The sequence below is a fragment of the Zeus faber genome (assembly GCF_960531495.2).
Source record: "Zeus faber genome assembly, chromosome: 19".
Classification (NCBI taxonomy): Eukaryota; Metazoa; Chordata; class Actinopteri; order Zeiformes; family Zeidae; genus Zeus; species Zeus faber.
In genome coordinates, this window is record NC_137206.1 from 9,479,283 (window position 1) to 9,495,192 (window position 15,910).

Below are 15,910 nucleotides of genomic sequence, written 5' to 3' on the forward strand. Positions count from 1 at the left end.
ACTCTGCATGTTTGCTAAGAGCCCTTCTTGGAGTCTGACTAAGCTTGTATGTGCATTACGGTTGTAACCTTTTTGCGGTTGTGGTGGTTAAGTGAGTCATAAGGTGGGATCTTAGAAGCATGAGAGTTAATTTTCTTTTTGCGATCTGTGGAATTTGAGGCTTATTGCTTGCTTACGGCTTGGCGCGGGTACTGTTATGTCGCTCTGAATTTTGCTCTAAACTAAATAAAGATATGGAAATGGCGAAAAGAAAAACAGAATAGCAACTTCCTTTCTTTTGTCTTTCTTCCTCTCTTTTACTAAAGGTCAGCAGCCAACCGCCCCCCGCCCCCCCCCCCCCCCACCCAGACATGAGGATCCCCCCGGGCCTTGGTCACTGACACAGCCGAGGCCAGTTCAAGCGCTCACTCCAGCAGCTATGGCCGACAGGGAGGGGCCGGCCATCGCCCCTGGCCAGGTCTACATCGAAGTGGAGTACGACTACGAGTACAAGGCCAAGGACAAGATAGTGACCATCCGACAGGGCGAGTGCTACATGCTAGTGAGGAAGACCAACGAGGACTGGTGGCAGGTGAGGAAGGAGGAGGGCGCCCGGGCCTTCTACGTGCCGGCCCAGTACGTCAGGGAGGTGCGCCGGGCACTCCTGCCGCCGCAGAAGCCCGTCCCGCGGGCCAAGCCCACCGTGCTGGACATCCGCCGGGCGTCGGACGAGAACCTCAACCGGCCGCAGCCCGAGATGTCCAGCTTCGGGCGCCCGTCGCCCTCCTCCACGCCGTCGCCGTCCTCGGACCACGTCACCCCGCCGGCGCTGCCCAAGGACGCCAACCACAACCTGGGCAGCCCGCACCACTGCAAGGTGGTGGCCGAGCTCGTCCTCCTCCACAACAACAACAACCACCACCACGGCAACGCGGGCTCCACGCTGCCGCGGACGCGGGCGGACTCGCCGCCGCCGAGGGCCCCCCGCGGCCACAACAAGAGCCCGGACAGCGACCGGACCCCCCCGTCGGAGGAGGGCTCCAACAACAAGCGGCGGAATGACTCAGAGTCCGGGGACGACCTGAGCAGCAGCTCCACAGAGCAGATGCAGGTAGGAGACGCTCAGCTGTCTGCTGCTCTGTAGTGGTGGTCCTGAGTTTTCATTTCTCCCATAAGTTAAAGGCTGGAAGCAACAGTTTAATGTGCAGTAGACTGGTGTAGTATCACAGCTTCCTCTCCTCCGCACATTAGAATCTGTCACACAAGTGCGCGTGCGTGTGTGCGTGTGTGTGTGTGTGTGTGTGTGTGTGTGTGTGTGCGCGCACGCGCGCGCGCGCTTGACAGGATCTCTCCTCGTAGCCACAGTTTCATCATCAAAGACCAAACGGTGCCTTTCCACGACCGCCGTTCAATGTGAGAGACTGTTTGTAATTGAGGTTAGGTTCATCTTATCTGTCCTGCTTCTGCTTAATCCAGCCTCTGAGAATGTCTACGCTGATAAATTATTTATTTATTTATTTTTTTAACAAAAAGAAAAAAAACACGCCATATTACCACGCCATGTGGGCCATATTGTGTGGGTAATTTTATCACTATCCCGAGGTCGGCACTCTGGGCCCCAGGATCTAATAACCCAAACTAACAGGATTAATCTAAGGCAGCCAGCTTTATCTGTGCTCACGGCTGCGAGCTTGGCACCTGCGTGGTCTAGCGAAGCTCCAACGGAAGACGCTCTATTTAAGATCAGTGAGGGGCTGCACCCCGGCCCCCCCCCCAAATCCACGGTGACCCCACTCCAACTTTTCCAATCCTCTTCCATTCCATTACCCAGCACCGGGAGAAGAGGAAATTGGCAGGAACTGGGGCGGATCCGCCCTTGTCTGTAGGCACAGAGGTTTATCAGAGGAGCGCAAAGGACTCCCGGAGTTTTTGTCCGGCTGAGGACTCCATCTGAAGACAGGCGGGAGGCCTTTTTCAGGGGGTGTGGCTGTACCGGGCAAGGTGAGCCTGTGTGAGCCCAAGACCGCCTCTCCATCCCCCCCCCAAAAAAAAATAAAGAATCTGGACTGCTTGTGTCCTTTGTTCCACAGGCGGGTGGTGGCAGCCTCCTCCACCGCAGAGCTGAACAAAGAGCGAGATGGGCCTGAATGGAAACTAGGTCATATCAGTCTGTAGCCCCCAGTCACCCCACCGTGTGTGTGTGTGTGTGTGTGTGTGTGTGTGTGTGTGTGTGTGTGTGTGTGTGTGTGTGTGTGTGTGTGTGTGTGTGTGTGTGTGTGTGTGTGTGTGTGTGTGTGTGTGTGTGTGTGTGTGTGTCATAGAAGGAAGGTGAGAACAGAAGCCCGCTGTGATTTTCAATGTGGAACATTGGCTTAACACATTTTGTTTTTTTTCCTCTGTTTTTATAATCCAAACCTTGCTAAAGATGTGATGCAATTCTTTGATTTCTTTTTCCATTTTATCAAAACACAGCAATTTGGTTTAACTTGCAGAGTATTGTTTTTTTATTTGTTTTAATTTTCTTTTTTTTTATTGAAGTATTGCAATGTGACCGTAGCGGCGGCGGATGGGGTGCAGACAGGATTTAAGTTCCGGCTGCCTGTAAACCCCCGGCCGCAGGTCACAGAGGGACCAGGCCATAGTCCCCTCCCTCGCTTTTGTGTCTTGCGTTTGTGTTTTTCCCGTCTGGCTTTGTAGCCGGGTAAGTGTTTGGCGTCCTGCGGCGAGGCAGGTCTGACGGAGCGCACTGTGATCTAGCCGCTCCTTCCTGTTGCGGCTCCGGCAGTCAGACTGTGCGTGTGTGTGTGCAAGTGTGTGCGTGGGTGTGTGTGTGTTGTGTGTGTATTTGTGCCTGAAGTGGGGGGAGGGATGAGAGCTTGAGAAATGGGATCAATCCATGACAAAACCAATACAGTGGCCTTAATGGTTCTCGGTGTGGGGCTAAAAATGATCCTGCCGCCTGTCTCGTCTTTTGACCCCTTCTAACACACACACACACACACACACACACACACACACACACACACACACAAAAGGGCTCACTTTGCAGGGTAGCTCATGAGTTGGCGGACCGGCGAACGTGCAAGAGGGGATTTATTTGGTCGCCGTTAATTGATGGGATTTGATCAGAGAATGATGGTTTTAAGGCCCCTGTGTGTTATCTCACTGTCATGCTCCACCCCACCCACCCATCGTATTGTCCTTGGTTTATCTCTGGAGATGTGGCGGGAACGACAGTTTGTGCCGATGGTCCTGCTTTATATCTGTCGTCCTTCAACTAAAGGGGAAAAAACTAAGTGTTGTATGCACTGCCGACCTGTCTAAATCCTACTTAGCGCCCCCACCCAAGGCTGTTTTTAGGGGGGCGTGGGGGGGCTCCTATGCTTTTAAAGGATTGGTGAAGAAACCCTCTTTACTTAACTGAGTGGTGAGTGGTGTGACTCAAAGCCTGTTTTCCACCTAGAACCCTTCATTGGGTTTTCGCCACAGCCCACAAACACACAGTGGTTTCACCTATACAGTGGTACCTTGACTTACGAGTTTAATTTGTTCCGTGACAGAGCTCGTAATTCATCTGCTCGTATAGCAAATAAATTTTCCCCATTGAAATTAATTGAAATGCCATTAATCCGTTCCAGCCCCCAAAAAAACACCCCATTTTTTTTTTGTTGCGTATTTTTAAATAAGAAAAATGTATTTATAAATAACAAATATTGAATTAAAACATAATAAAACACAATAAAAGAGAATGTGTAGATCTCTCTTCTGCCTTCTCGCAGATGATACCCTCCGTCACGCTATCTTCTGCGAGCTGCTTCTCCGTCAACCACACCAACAGCAGATTCTCCATCTTTTCATGGACAGTAGTCTGCAGCTTCGACATTATTTTAACGCCCTTGGCTGGCGTAATACCCTTTATCGCCTGCTTCTGCGGTATGGTACATATCGTAGAAGCACTACGCTCGTACTGCCTCGCCTATTCCATCACATGCACACCTCGCTCATGATTTTCTATTATTTTGCGCCTTAAGTCAATGGACATCATCCGCTTCTCCTTCTCAGCACTTTTTTTTTTCGGACCCATGGTTTGAAAAAAAAAATTGGCAAAATAACTGCACAAAAAGCACAAATCGCGAGCACAAAACACAAAAGAGATGCTCCCACGCTCAGGTTACCACGTGAAGTGAAGGAGTGAGACGCGTGATGCTGGCCGCATTCGCTCGCCACGCCCACCAGCGGCGGCACTTGAAGCTCGCTCCTCGTAACTCAAATTTTTGCTCGCAAATCAAAACATAAAATCGACGGAACGACGGCTCGTAACTCGGAAAACTCGTATGTTAGTGCACTCGTAACTCAAGGTACCGCTGTATTTCCAAATTTTGAACACGGAACAGGCGTGAGTAATGGTCATCGTTTGTTTAAAAAAAAAAATATATATATATATGTATATATATATATATATATGTGTATATATATATGTGTATATATATATATCTATATATATATATATATATATATATATATATATATATATATATTATATATCTTTTATAAATATTTTTTATATATTTTATAATATACAATACAATATCTTTTCAAACAAATGATGACCATTACTCACGTCCAAATATTATTTGGAGTAGATCTGGTTATAAGCCGGGAGGTCGGAGAGCAGCCGGACTTGAAATGTCATGTTTTTGCTGACCAGCATCACATCTTCTGGATCACTTTCTTTGTTTTTTGTTATTATTAAAAATTGAATACCTTGCAATGACCTTCCGGGGGTGATTGGCCTCCACGGGAACATGTGCAGGATGTTTGTCGGGATGTACTGACTCCAGTTATTCACAAAGTCCCAGGTTAAAAGGTTGAAAAAAACAAAAAGTATTAAAAAAATAAAGAAGTTATCAATAACATATACGTCAACATTTCCAAGCAGCAAGAAATCGATTCCAATTCTGTGAATGACGGTTGTTGAAGACTTGTGCGGACGGTGACTGTTTTTACAAATTCACAACCGCGATCAAAGTTTGATGAATTTTCAAAGACTGTCTATACATTGAAGGACGTTCGGCGGCCCTAGTGTGGATCCTCCCGCTCCCCCTCCACCTCAACACAGACTTGCTCTACGGGGCCCGTGGCGGTTTTTGGGGGAGAAAAGGGGTTGGGTTGAGCGGTATATTTCGAGTGTGCTCCACCCCGCGGGCGGCAACCGAGCTCTTGTACCCCTGTGGGACGACAAGGTAAGGCAGGCAGGCCGAGTCCTATGGACAGAACGCCGGCGCGGACACGTTTTTCTCGTGTTTGAGTGAATCCGGAGATTACAGTTGAGGCAGAGTCTGTGGGGCGTGAAGCCACCGGGACGGCGGCCCGAGCTCAGATGAACAAACAAAATAAAGAGAGACAACTTCCAAATCGGCGCTTTGAAAGACGCATGGGAGCCCTAAAGCCTGATCCTTTGGCCTTTGAGCGTGTGCTTAATGAGCAGGACCTAAAATGTTATTTTTTGTGCGGCCTTCCGACTCTTGTTTTCGCCTCTTTGTGAGTATCTTTTTGTAGACATGGGATGTGTCTGCTCGGCCTCTGACGGGTGCAGCTTTGCAGCAAAGTTGTCGAATATGCACCGGGGACTTTTTTTCATATATATTGAAGTGTGTGTGTGTGTGTGTGTGTGTGTGTGTGTGTGTGTGTGTGTGTGTGTGTGTGTGTGTGTGTGTGTGTGTGTGTGTGTGTGTGTGTGTGTGTGTGTGTGTGTGTGTGTGTGTGTGTGTGTGTGTGTGTGTGTGTGATACAGAAGGGGGGGGGGGGGGGTGATTGAAACCTGGCATTCTGCTTTTATAGTAACTGGAAATGCAATCACCCACCACAGAAATGCTTGGTCAAATCACTGCTTTTGCACCTGATTGCTGGTGAATGAAGTGAATTGGACCATTCTCACCACACGAGTGGATTTGTCCCCAGACAACGCGGCAGAATGGGCGTATTGTTCATAGAAAGCACAATTCCGCCCAGATATGTCTGTTGTTGTCTCAGAAAGCCCATTTCTTCTGTCCACCCACTTGCGTCGTTCAAATAGTCCTGGGAGGTCCTTCGTATGACATGTAATGTGACGACCTGGTCTTTTTTTTTGTTTTTTTTTTGCTTGTTTGTTGTTAAATGTCAGGGTAGTGTATCTCAATGTTACACTATTTAAGTGTTCAGTCAAATGTCTTTTGTCGCAGAGTTTTTAAAACCTTAACTAGCGGCGTAGTCACCGACACCGCCGGCGATATCTCCCTCGAGCTGAAAAACCTTCAGAGCGAGTGGAAGCAAAGCAGACGTGATTACATAACGAGTCTGTAAATATCGCAGTGTACCAGGAGAGAGAGAGAGAGAGAGAGAGAGAGCGCGAGCGCGTGAACGGCGCTGGGAAGTAAATCACAAACACCTCCCCGCCATCCGCTATCTTTTAATTCGGAGCTGTGCAGAGACTTGCTCGTGGATGAGCTGGGAAGGAGGCCCCTGCCTTGTTTCCAGTGCATAGTTGGCATTCCTGCCTACGCACGCACACACACACACACACATACACACACACAGAAACACACAGACACGCAGACAGCACAGACAGCACAGACAGTACAGAGGTTGGGCAGCGAGTCCACTGGCTGGCTAATTCAATGAAGGCTTTTGCTTTTTCCCCCCGTCTTTGGAAGCTACTCCCTAATCTAATATTCAACCCCAGCAATCAGCACATCAAAGCGCCGTCTTCCTCTCCTCTTTCCTCTGCTGTGGGTCTGTCCGTTTGCTGCTTTCCTGCCCTTCTCCCCCTCCCCCTCTCTCCAGGCCCCTCCTGCAGTGCTCAGAAGGACGAGGTGGGGGGAAATGTCAGGTGCGTGTACAGTCGACGTGAAGCGACAGTTGAACGGTCCGCCAGCCTCCGGGCGCCCCAGAGGCCAACTAAACGCTCACGGATATTCAACCATGCGTGGGTGTTCCCCGGCCCCCCGACCCCCCGCCGCACCCCTTTCTCGCCGAGCCCGGCCTCCGTACCGTGTGTGACAGGCTGATTAACCGAGCAAAGCCCCGGGTCTCCCAAGACTACCGTGACGGCCGGGTTTTGGGAGAGGGGGGCCTCTCTCCAGGTTATGATGCATAAATCACAACCTGTGTTGAAATGGCTGAGAATTCGTCACGCTCCACCCCCGGGGGCAGGCTGGGGTAATCCCCGAGCGCCCCTACCGGGGCCCTCTCCTTCCCCTCAGTTCTCGCTCAGAGGCCCGGGTCTCGGCGGTCGAAGGTGAGACGAACAGAGCTGTACCCGGTCTCGTTTTTTTGCTCCGAACAGTCCTCTCTCTCTCTCTTTCTCTTTCTCTTTCTCTCTCTCTCTGGCTCTCTGTCTCTCTGTCTCTCTGTCTCGGCTCCGGTATACAGCGGCACACACTCGGCACCTGCCGGCTTGTGACGCTGCCCACCGTTGTTATTGTCGCTGCCACCGATGATAATGACGCCCTTCCTCGCCCGCCCCCGTTCTCTCCGTATATCATTCAAACCGCTTCCGACGCCCCTTTATCCATCCCGTTGTTTTCTCTCTCTTGCTCGCGCTCTCTCTCTCTCTCTCTCTCTCGCTCTCTCGCTCTCTCTTTACTCTATCCCATGCTCCCCTCTCTCCGTTGGCTGGTTGACTTTGGTCCTGTTGATGCGTGCAGCTGAGCGGAGTGGGGCAGCATGTACCCAGAGAAGGTAAGCGCACCTGCGTGGCCTACCTACCGTACCTTTTTTTTTTTTTTTTTTTTTTTTCTTTTTGCTTCTTTCGGAGAGTTTGGTCACTTTTCTACCCTCGCTCGGCCTTCCTCGTGTGTGTGTGTGTGTGTGTGTGTGTGTTGTGTGTGTGTGTGTGTGTGTGTGTGTGTGTGTGTGTGTGTGTGTGTGTGTGTGTGTGTGTGTGTGTGTGTGTGTGTGTTGTGTGTGGTGTGTGCGGCAGTTCGGCTTCACCCTGCAGCAATATCCGTGACCGGACGTGCGGCGCAATTCGCCACCTTTACTCGGCGGCTCGGCTCGGATCGACGGCGCCGACTGGGTCGTTTTTCGCATGTTTGCATGTCTTAGGGGTGCGACGGCCCGGTGGATGTGCTCGTGAAGCTTTTATTTGGGGAGTAATGGATACCCCCTTTCCTTCCGACGCTGTGCTGTCTGAAATGTAATGTTTACTGCTCTCTCCGCCTCCCGACGCTCTCAGGAGGCTACGGGAACAGCCTTTAAGCACACGGTTACATAACGTATGACGGCCGGCGTCCGGAGTCTTTTTAACAGCTGCTCCACTCCCCCACCCCACACCCCCACCCCCTCCATTCCCCAGCTACTCCCAAAGGCTTCTTACACCTTTGATATGCATGCAGGTCAACCTGTGCACACATGCTCCAGCCAGAGCGTAGAGTTCGCAGTCTGGAAAAATGTATTTCCTCAGAAAGTGTGTGTGTGTGTGTGTGTGTGTGTGTGTGTGTGTGTGTGTGTGTGTGTGTGTGTGTGTGTGTGTGTGTGTGTGTGTGTGTGTGTGTGTGTGTGTGTGTGTGTGTGTGTGTGTGTGTGTGTGTGTGCGCGCGTGCGCGCGCGGAGACATGTGAAGAGATTAGTGCAAGACAGTGAAGTCATTCAAATATCATGTTCTCACCACCGTCAGAAGGCTTCCTCGGCCCTGGCTGCGTTGGAAGACATTAATTCTTCCCTCTCGCGGGTTGTCCGCGTCGGCGCTTCCCCCCCGTCAACCTTGGAATTCGCTTGGGCGGGTTACTTCGAAAGAACGCCGCCTCTTCCTGCGGCGCTCGGCGTTGCGACTTTCTCCGTGTTTCTCTCTCTTTCTCTTATATTTTTTCTCTCTCCCCTTTGTCTCCTTCCTTCGCCCACACTGGTGCTCAGCCCCCTGCGGAAACTGTGACTCAAATCATAAAGGTCACAGTCAGCCATAATTACAGCGTGAACATGCGGAGGTTTCCCCATCGATCTGGGCTGTGAATGGAAACTTTGTTTTTAGCGTGTTGGAGACGCAATTAAGGGTGTCACGTGTACTCTGTACTACAGGAGCCCCATTCTCAGTGTGAAGTTTGGGAAGAAACTCAACCGTTCACGCCATGTCGTGAACTCACGGCTCACCTCCTTGTCAGCCTCTCGCCTGCATTTGTTTCGGCGTTTGTTTGCCTTTTTCTCTGTTTTTCCCGGGCTTTTCCCGGATTCAGTTGACTCTTTATGGGTTTCGCCTTGTTTACGGGGAGATAATGCGTAGGCGTGAGGAATCTTGGCGCCCCCAGCGATCAAAGACAACAGGTGCGTACGGCGCGTGGGAAACTGCCGCCGGTGCGTGGGAGGAGCCGCTTAGCGCGCAGAAGCATGGGTGCGTGGGCGTTCGGGGGAGCCCACATGTCGTCTCCGTCACATGCCGGCACCGAGGCTAATTAGCCAGGGGTTGCTGCCAAGGAGGGGGAGAGCAAAACTTGCGTCTGGCGGCGCAGGAATGCGAAAGCGGAGAAGCGCCGCATCCCGTCTTGTAGGAAGTCATTAAGACAGTGAAAGGGATATTGAAATTGGCCTCGTCACCATCTGCCAGACTGCGGAACAGCAGCCGCCGTGGGCGTCCGTTTGATTGCACATATTTGGAGACGCAGAAGAAGGCGCCGAGGCCAGAGAGGCGTTGGAGTCTCTGCTCGCTGCGAATCCCCAACGAAAAGCACCCGACAAGGATCGGCAGCGTAAATGACTTTTAATTTGTCCGATGGATGTGTTCCGTCTCTTCTCCGGCTCTTGGTTTCGGCGGAGGTGGCGGGGCTGGTCCCAGCGCTCTTTTTTTCTTTTTTTGGACAGATTCTACCAGAGCCTTTTTTTTTTTTGTCCTCAGAACTTTCCATCAGCTACTGTTTACAATAAAGAGATGTTACAGCCCATCGCCGGGCAAACAAAACTACTACAAAAATACAGACAATAAGCCCTAACACAAACAAAGGGCATTCACGGAGAATGGAGTTTGCCATTACTGTGGATCGGTCTGGATCCTTCCACCGGCTTTGCAATTCTGCACCCGAACAATCATTTCAAACGGCAAATCCTAACAATCCAATTTTGATGCGGCATCCAATCACACGTCCCAGATAATTGCACTCCGAGTGGGCTGTCGGCTCAGCGGGGGGTCCCCTCCAACCGAGCTTTCTCTGTTTTTGTGGGCCGGGTGGACTGCCAACAGATATTGCTGCACGTGTACACAAGGTTCTCCAGAAATAACTTGCCGATAACGCAGACAGATATTTACGGGCAAGGCTGACGTTTGTCCTTGTGGTTCTCTGGCACAACCGGGGTGGGTGGGTGGGTGGGTTGGTGGGTGGGTGCGAGGAAGGGGGCTCCAAGGCCAAACACTGTGTGATTGCATGACTGGCCAACGGACACTTCCCGGCGCCCTACTGGGAAAATTTATATCCCAAGCATGTGAACACATGTCCCCAGTACTGACTTACCAGATCTGTGGCTCCGAGACACCTTTGGCCGGCACGGCTCCCGCAGTATTTGATAGATTTGGAGCTTGTTAATGATTCAGTGAGAGGAAGACCGGGGCCATCAGCCTTGGTATGCGAGGGGGAATTGGTCCCCTTTTCAAACAATGTTCGGTGCTGATTTGCACCAGGACATAATCCTATTTAAGAGGGAGTTCATAAGCATAGCAGGTGTGTTTTGTCTCCATGCCATTTCATTCTTTTTAAAAAAATTTTTTTATGGCCTTGGACTTTATGGACTGGACGATTGGTGGATGACCAATTAGACCATCAGTCCTTCCGGAAGCCCCCTCCTCCCACAAACGCACGCTCTTTGTGTCGTCCTTGATCAAGTCAGGATGTTGTTTGTGTTCCTTGATCAGGTCAGGCTGAAAATACAGTGTGTGTGTGTGTGTGTGTGTGTGTGTGTGTGTGTGTGTATGTGTGTGTGTGTGTGTGTGTGTGTGAGTGACTGCCAGTTCTCTGCCCTGACTCGGGTAAGGACCGCCACTTTCTTGATTACAGGGGGAAGCTCTCCATTGCTTTGAACCGTCCAGGGAAAGCTTCATTTCGAGTGCCGGCCACACAGGCCTCGCGGACGAGCTTTTCTGTCGGGGCACTAAGTCAACTTCGCAGTCCAAATTGTCTTCCCCTTGAAATGATAGTCTGCACACAAAAAAAAAGGGCTGGTTGTCATTACAGTTAACCGTGGGGGTCTGTTTGTTCTTCAGCCGGATCTCCTCAGCCATTGCTCTTGGAGCAGCCGTGTGTCGGAATTTTCGCTCTCCAATGTGCATTCCATAGCGAGGCCTGGAGCGTCAGTGAGACACCACAGCTTGTACGTTTGTGTTTGGGGGGGGTCACGGTCCAAATGACGAGGAAAGGAAGGTGTGCGTGTGCGGTTGCGTTTGCGTGTGCATGCGTTGCGAAGAATTTTACTAATTGGACAGATTAATAGTACAATACACGGTGTTATTACTGTTATTGCCATTGACAGTGGCAGTGCCATTGGCAGTTCTTCCTGTGTTAGTCACATATTAATGAGATAATCCTTCAAATTGCATCTTTTATGAGGCCAGCTGGTCTCGGATTCGCCCCTTTTCCCCGTCAAGAAAATGTTGCTCATTACACTGTGCGTAACCTACTTACGGGAGAACACATGGGGTGATAATTCTGTGCGGCTGAAAGACACTGATTGAAATAGAGGAGATGAGTCAAATTAATATGAACCCAACGCATGAATTAAAATGGAATTCAAAGATCCTCTCTCTCTCTCTCTCTCTCTCTCTCTCTCTCTCTCTCTCTCTCTCTCTCTCTCTCTCTCTCTCTCTCTCTCTCGCTGTTACTCCAGTTTGTTTCGGGAACTGTTGGGGGGGGGGGGGCTGTTTTTTGACGAAATCCATGCTGGTTATCTTAAAAGGACGGCCTGCCATGACCATTGTTCCAACCATCTGCTCGGACAGACTGTCTGAGCAGTCGAACAGTGCTTGTTTTTCGGGGACTTTAAATGCACCAAGCCTACCCTGGAGTATCTATGGGGCTTTAATGCAGTCGCAGGCCGTCGCTCCAGCGCCACGTCTTTTAAGTTCCCTCTAATCCGCCGCTCTTACTTTCGATATGAGAGTCCATCTATTGTTTGGGCGCCCTGCTGGATAATCCAATGTAGCCGACATGGCGCGGAGAATACATTTGCCCCGTGAAGGGACTCGTCCGGTTGATGTTATTTATTTATTTATTTATTTTTATATATTTTTTTGTTTGTTTTGTGCGGATTAGACTGGTAGGCCGGACCTGGCCCGGGGGTGTGGTAATCACCTAAAAAGTGTGCCTGGCTTTACCGGGATAGACCTCAGCCCTCCCTGCGGCGACTCGAGCACAGGAGAAGGGGTCCGAGGTCAGTTCCAAGCCTAGACGGATTGACCCTGTGTGTGTGTGTGTGTGTGTGTGTGTGTGTGTGTGTGTGTGTGTGTGTGTGTGTGTGTGTGTGTGTGTGTGTGTGTGTGTGTGTGTGTGTGTGTGTGTGTGTGTGTGTGTGTGTGTGTGTGTGCAGACAGACGGACAGAAACACCCGAATTCGATCTTCTTACAGATTAGGGATTAAGGGGTTGTGTACAATGGATTCCTGGGTTACCCCCTCCCCCCCTTGTCAACCCCCCCCTGCTCATCCCACACCAACATGTCCCGACATTTCTCATCCCGGTCAATCGGGCGAGGGCGTGCATGCGCTGTGGCGAGGGGGGGGAGTAAAACATTTAAAAAGCAAAGAAAACAATCCCTTCCTGCCCTCCCCAGCCGGCGAGGCCCCCCTCCTCGTCGGCGGTCGCCGGCGGCCGTCGGGGGTGCCGGACCACCTCAGTGAGATGTTTATTTTACCAGTGCCAAGAAGTGATGGAGAGACGGAGGTTATTGGGTTTGGAGATCCACTTAGCTCTGTGCCTTTGTTCTTTGCCGTCTCTCCATCTCCCTCCGTAATTGTCCCTCTCCCCCCTCATTTGAAAGGCAGGCTCTCCGCTTTGGAAGTGTGGGCTTTGGGGTTTTTTTTTTTTTTTTTTGGTTGTTTTTTTGTTTTTTTTCCTCGCCGGGTCAAAGGAAAACCCAATAGCTGCCAATAGAGAGGCTCGTTGTTGATCTCCAGGCTCTCAAGCCCCCCCCCCCCCCCCATTGATCTGAGTTGAGTGGGTGTTTGCAACCATGGCGACGTATTCAAATCAAGACGGCAACTACTTCACGGCCTATTTTGTCTGTGGTCGCTCTGGCTGCGATTTGGTGTGCCGCGTTCCTGATGATATTTGAGAGGAGTGGATAACCACTCCTCACCGCGGCCCCCCAAAATTAGCGACGGGGTGAGAATACGAGGAACGGGCGGGCGAGGCGGGCCGTCGATTTGAAGGCGGGGGGGGAAAAGTGTCTCACGTGTCCGGCGCAGGAACAGATGCGTAGGTCTTTGTACTGTTAGAAACAACCTTGTCCGTGTGTCAAAGGGGAAGCCTAAATTTGAAAATTAACTCTTCGTTTTTGAACACCGTCTGTGCACCTTGCACCCTCTTCGACCGGCTGAAATGGAGGATCTTTATCAGACAAAAAAATCCAATACCGAGTCAGACACTAAACACACTCGTACTTATTGTACGCACTACAGATGCTGGGGAAGCATGTTATGTGTCTCGTGGAAAAGGAAAAATGGATGCCTTGTCAACTGTTAAGAGACCCCAAATCAACTGTAAATGTCTGCACTATACGGTACACTAAATAGAAAGGAACCTATTTTTTTCTCCTATCAGCCAATACTTATAAGTGTAGGACTCACAGTCGCTACTGGTTGTATAAAAAGTGGCATCTGTCGAGCCCGAGGTTGTGAACTTCCGCACTGAAATCCATTCATTTCAATTAATTTAATCGTCACCGATCGATACGGTACGGCCGACTTCGCGAAAACACACACAGCCGAGACCTGATGTGATCAGGGCCGTTGGCGCAGTAAAACAATTTGTCTTTTTTCTTTTTGCGTGTCCTTTGACTTTCATGTAGAATTTCACCAGGATGAGGAGTGTGTTGTTTTGAACCTCCATCGGTCAGAAATTAGGTTAATGAGGATTTCTGGGAACAGCTTCTCATTTGTAGTTTGTGGCGGCCGTGGAGGTCACCCGGGCGATGGATCTCATATCAGTGTGTGTGTGTGTGTGTGTGTGTGTGTGTGTGTGTGTGTGTGTGTGTGTGTGTGTGTGTGTGTGTGTGTGTGTGTGTGTGTGTGTGTGTGTGTGTGTGTGTGTGTGTGTGTGTGTGTGTGTGTGTGTGTGTCTCTGTGTCTCTGTGTGTGTGTAGGCTAAATCAGGGGTTTGGGGTGCTGTTGGAGAGTTCAGCGTGTGGTCATGTTTTTCAGCGTGACAGGCGGGCCAAAGGGCCAGCTGATGATGTGGTTCCCTTTTTTTTTTTTTTTAATTTATTTATTTATTTTTTTTGCTAAATATCCCCAGCCATGTGACTGGGCATTACAGATGACAAGGCAAAGCCTCTTGCTCTCGCTCTCTCACGCTCTGTGGCAGGCACTGTACTGAACAATGGCTTTACAGTGGCCGGCGAGCTACTAGAACTTTTTGTATTTTTCCCTGGGTGAGGGGGAGAGGGGGAGAGAGGGAGAGTTGTTGTGGGCGTAGAGAGACGCAGCCTGGCCTGGCTGCGTCCAACCAGTGGGCCCAGTGACCGATGACCCGTTTAAACAGGGCACAATGCCCCGTCAGCACAATGTGGTTCTCTGTCGCCTAGCTTTACTGTACTTCCATCCTGCACGCACGCGCACACACACACACACACACACACACACACACACACACACACACACACACACACACACACACACACACACACACACAAGATCCTTGGTCATGGTTGGTTTTCACTTGGTATAAGCCACGTGGTGGATGCAAAAGGGATTTAAATTAATTCATGTGCATCTCATGTTAACTATTCTTTCTCCCCCGAATTGTACCCGTTTGCTACGAGGTCAAAGTTAACGAGTACCGTAGCAGTTTAACCACAGCAAATGGCTGGAAGTGTTGCCGAACGACTCCTCGTACGACTGTAGCAGCTTTCGTTTACTATTTAGCGTTGTCACACAGTGAGATGGCCTTGCTTTATTTTCATTTTTCCTGGCGGTAAGCTGCACAACCCCCTACTCACCAAGGCCACATGTTGACCTTCCTTGCGGTTTATAAGTGGCGCGTTAATGCGTCTCCCCACACGTCAACACCATCTCTTCAGGGAGACGGGATGCTGGTTCGGCTTCGTCACAGCAGAGTCAAAACAATTCCGAGACGGGTGCTTCCCAGCAGCGCAGTTGGGCGAGACAAAGTGACCAAACGGGGACTCCGGTTTTGGGAGTAGTGATGGAAAAATGGTCCCTACTAGGCCCTAGCCTAATGTGTATATGGTTCGTCTGTTCATCTTATTCATCTGTCATAATTTAGTCTAATTCATTTTATTTCTATGATGCGAGCGCAGATACTGTGCAGAACCTCTATATGGTTTTGGATTATCTGTAAAAAATTTACTCCTGCTGTCGTTTATGAAGACTGCTGGAATAGAGAGGGAGTTGTGAATATTGATATTTTGTGGATTGTTCATTTTATTTTTATTTTTTTTCTACTCACGTAATGCCCCCTCTTTCCCATTGCCTGAGGAAGGGAGGTGGAAATGAGTCGTCCTAAACCCACCCTCCCTCCGCCCCCCACTGGGTCCTGTATTCTCCCTTATCTGTCTGCAGTGCGGTAATTCCATTTCTCTCCTCTTTGTGTGTGTGTGTGTGTGTGTGTGTGTGTGTGTGTGTGTGTGTGTGTGTGTGTGTGTGTGTGTGTGTGTGTGTGTGTGTGTGTGTGTGTGTGTGTGTGTGTGTGTGTGTGTGTGTGTGAGACATTCTCACACCGCACACACCCATCAGCCCGTTG

The 15,910-nt window shown here is 50.3% G+C and overlaps 1 protein-coding gene across 2 annotated transcripts in view; it reads left to right on the plus strand.

Moving 5' to 3' along the window:
• Positions 1-418: 418 nt before the first annotated feature.
• Positions 419-15,910, plus strand: part of LOC307245109 (rho GTPase-activating protein 12-like) — a gene marked incomplete at its 5' end in the record, with an annotated part of 44,589 nt that continues 29,097 nt past the window's right edge. For both annotated transcript variants that reach the window (XM_080020531.1, XM_080020532.1), the window contains one exon: positions 419-1,090. In XM_080020531.1, the coding sequence (XP_079876657.1) occupies positions 419-1,090 (672 nt within the window). The remainder of the gene's footprint in view (positions 1,091-15,910) is intronic.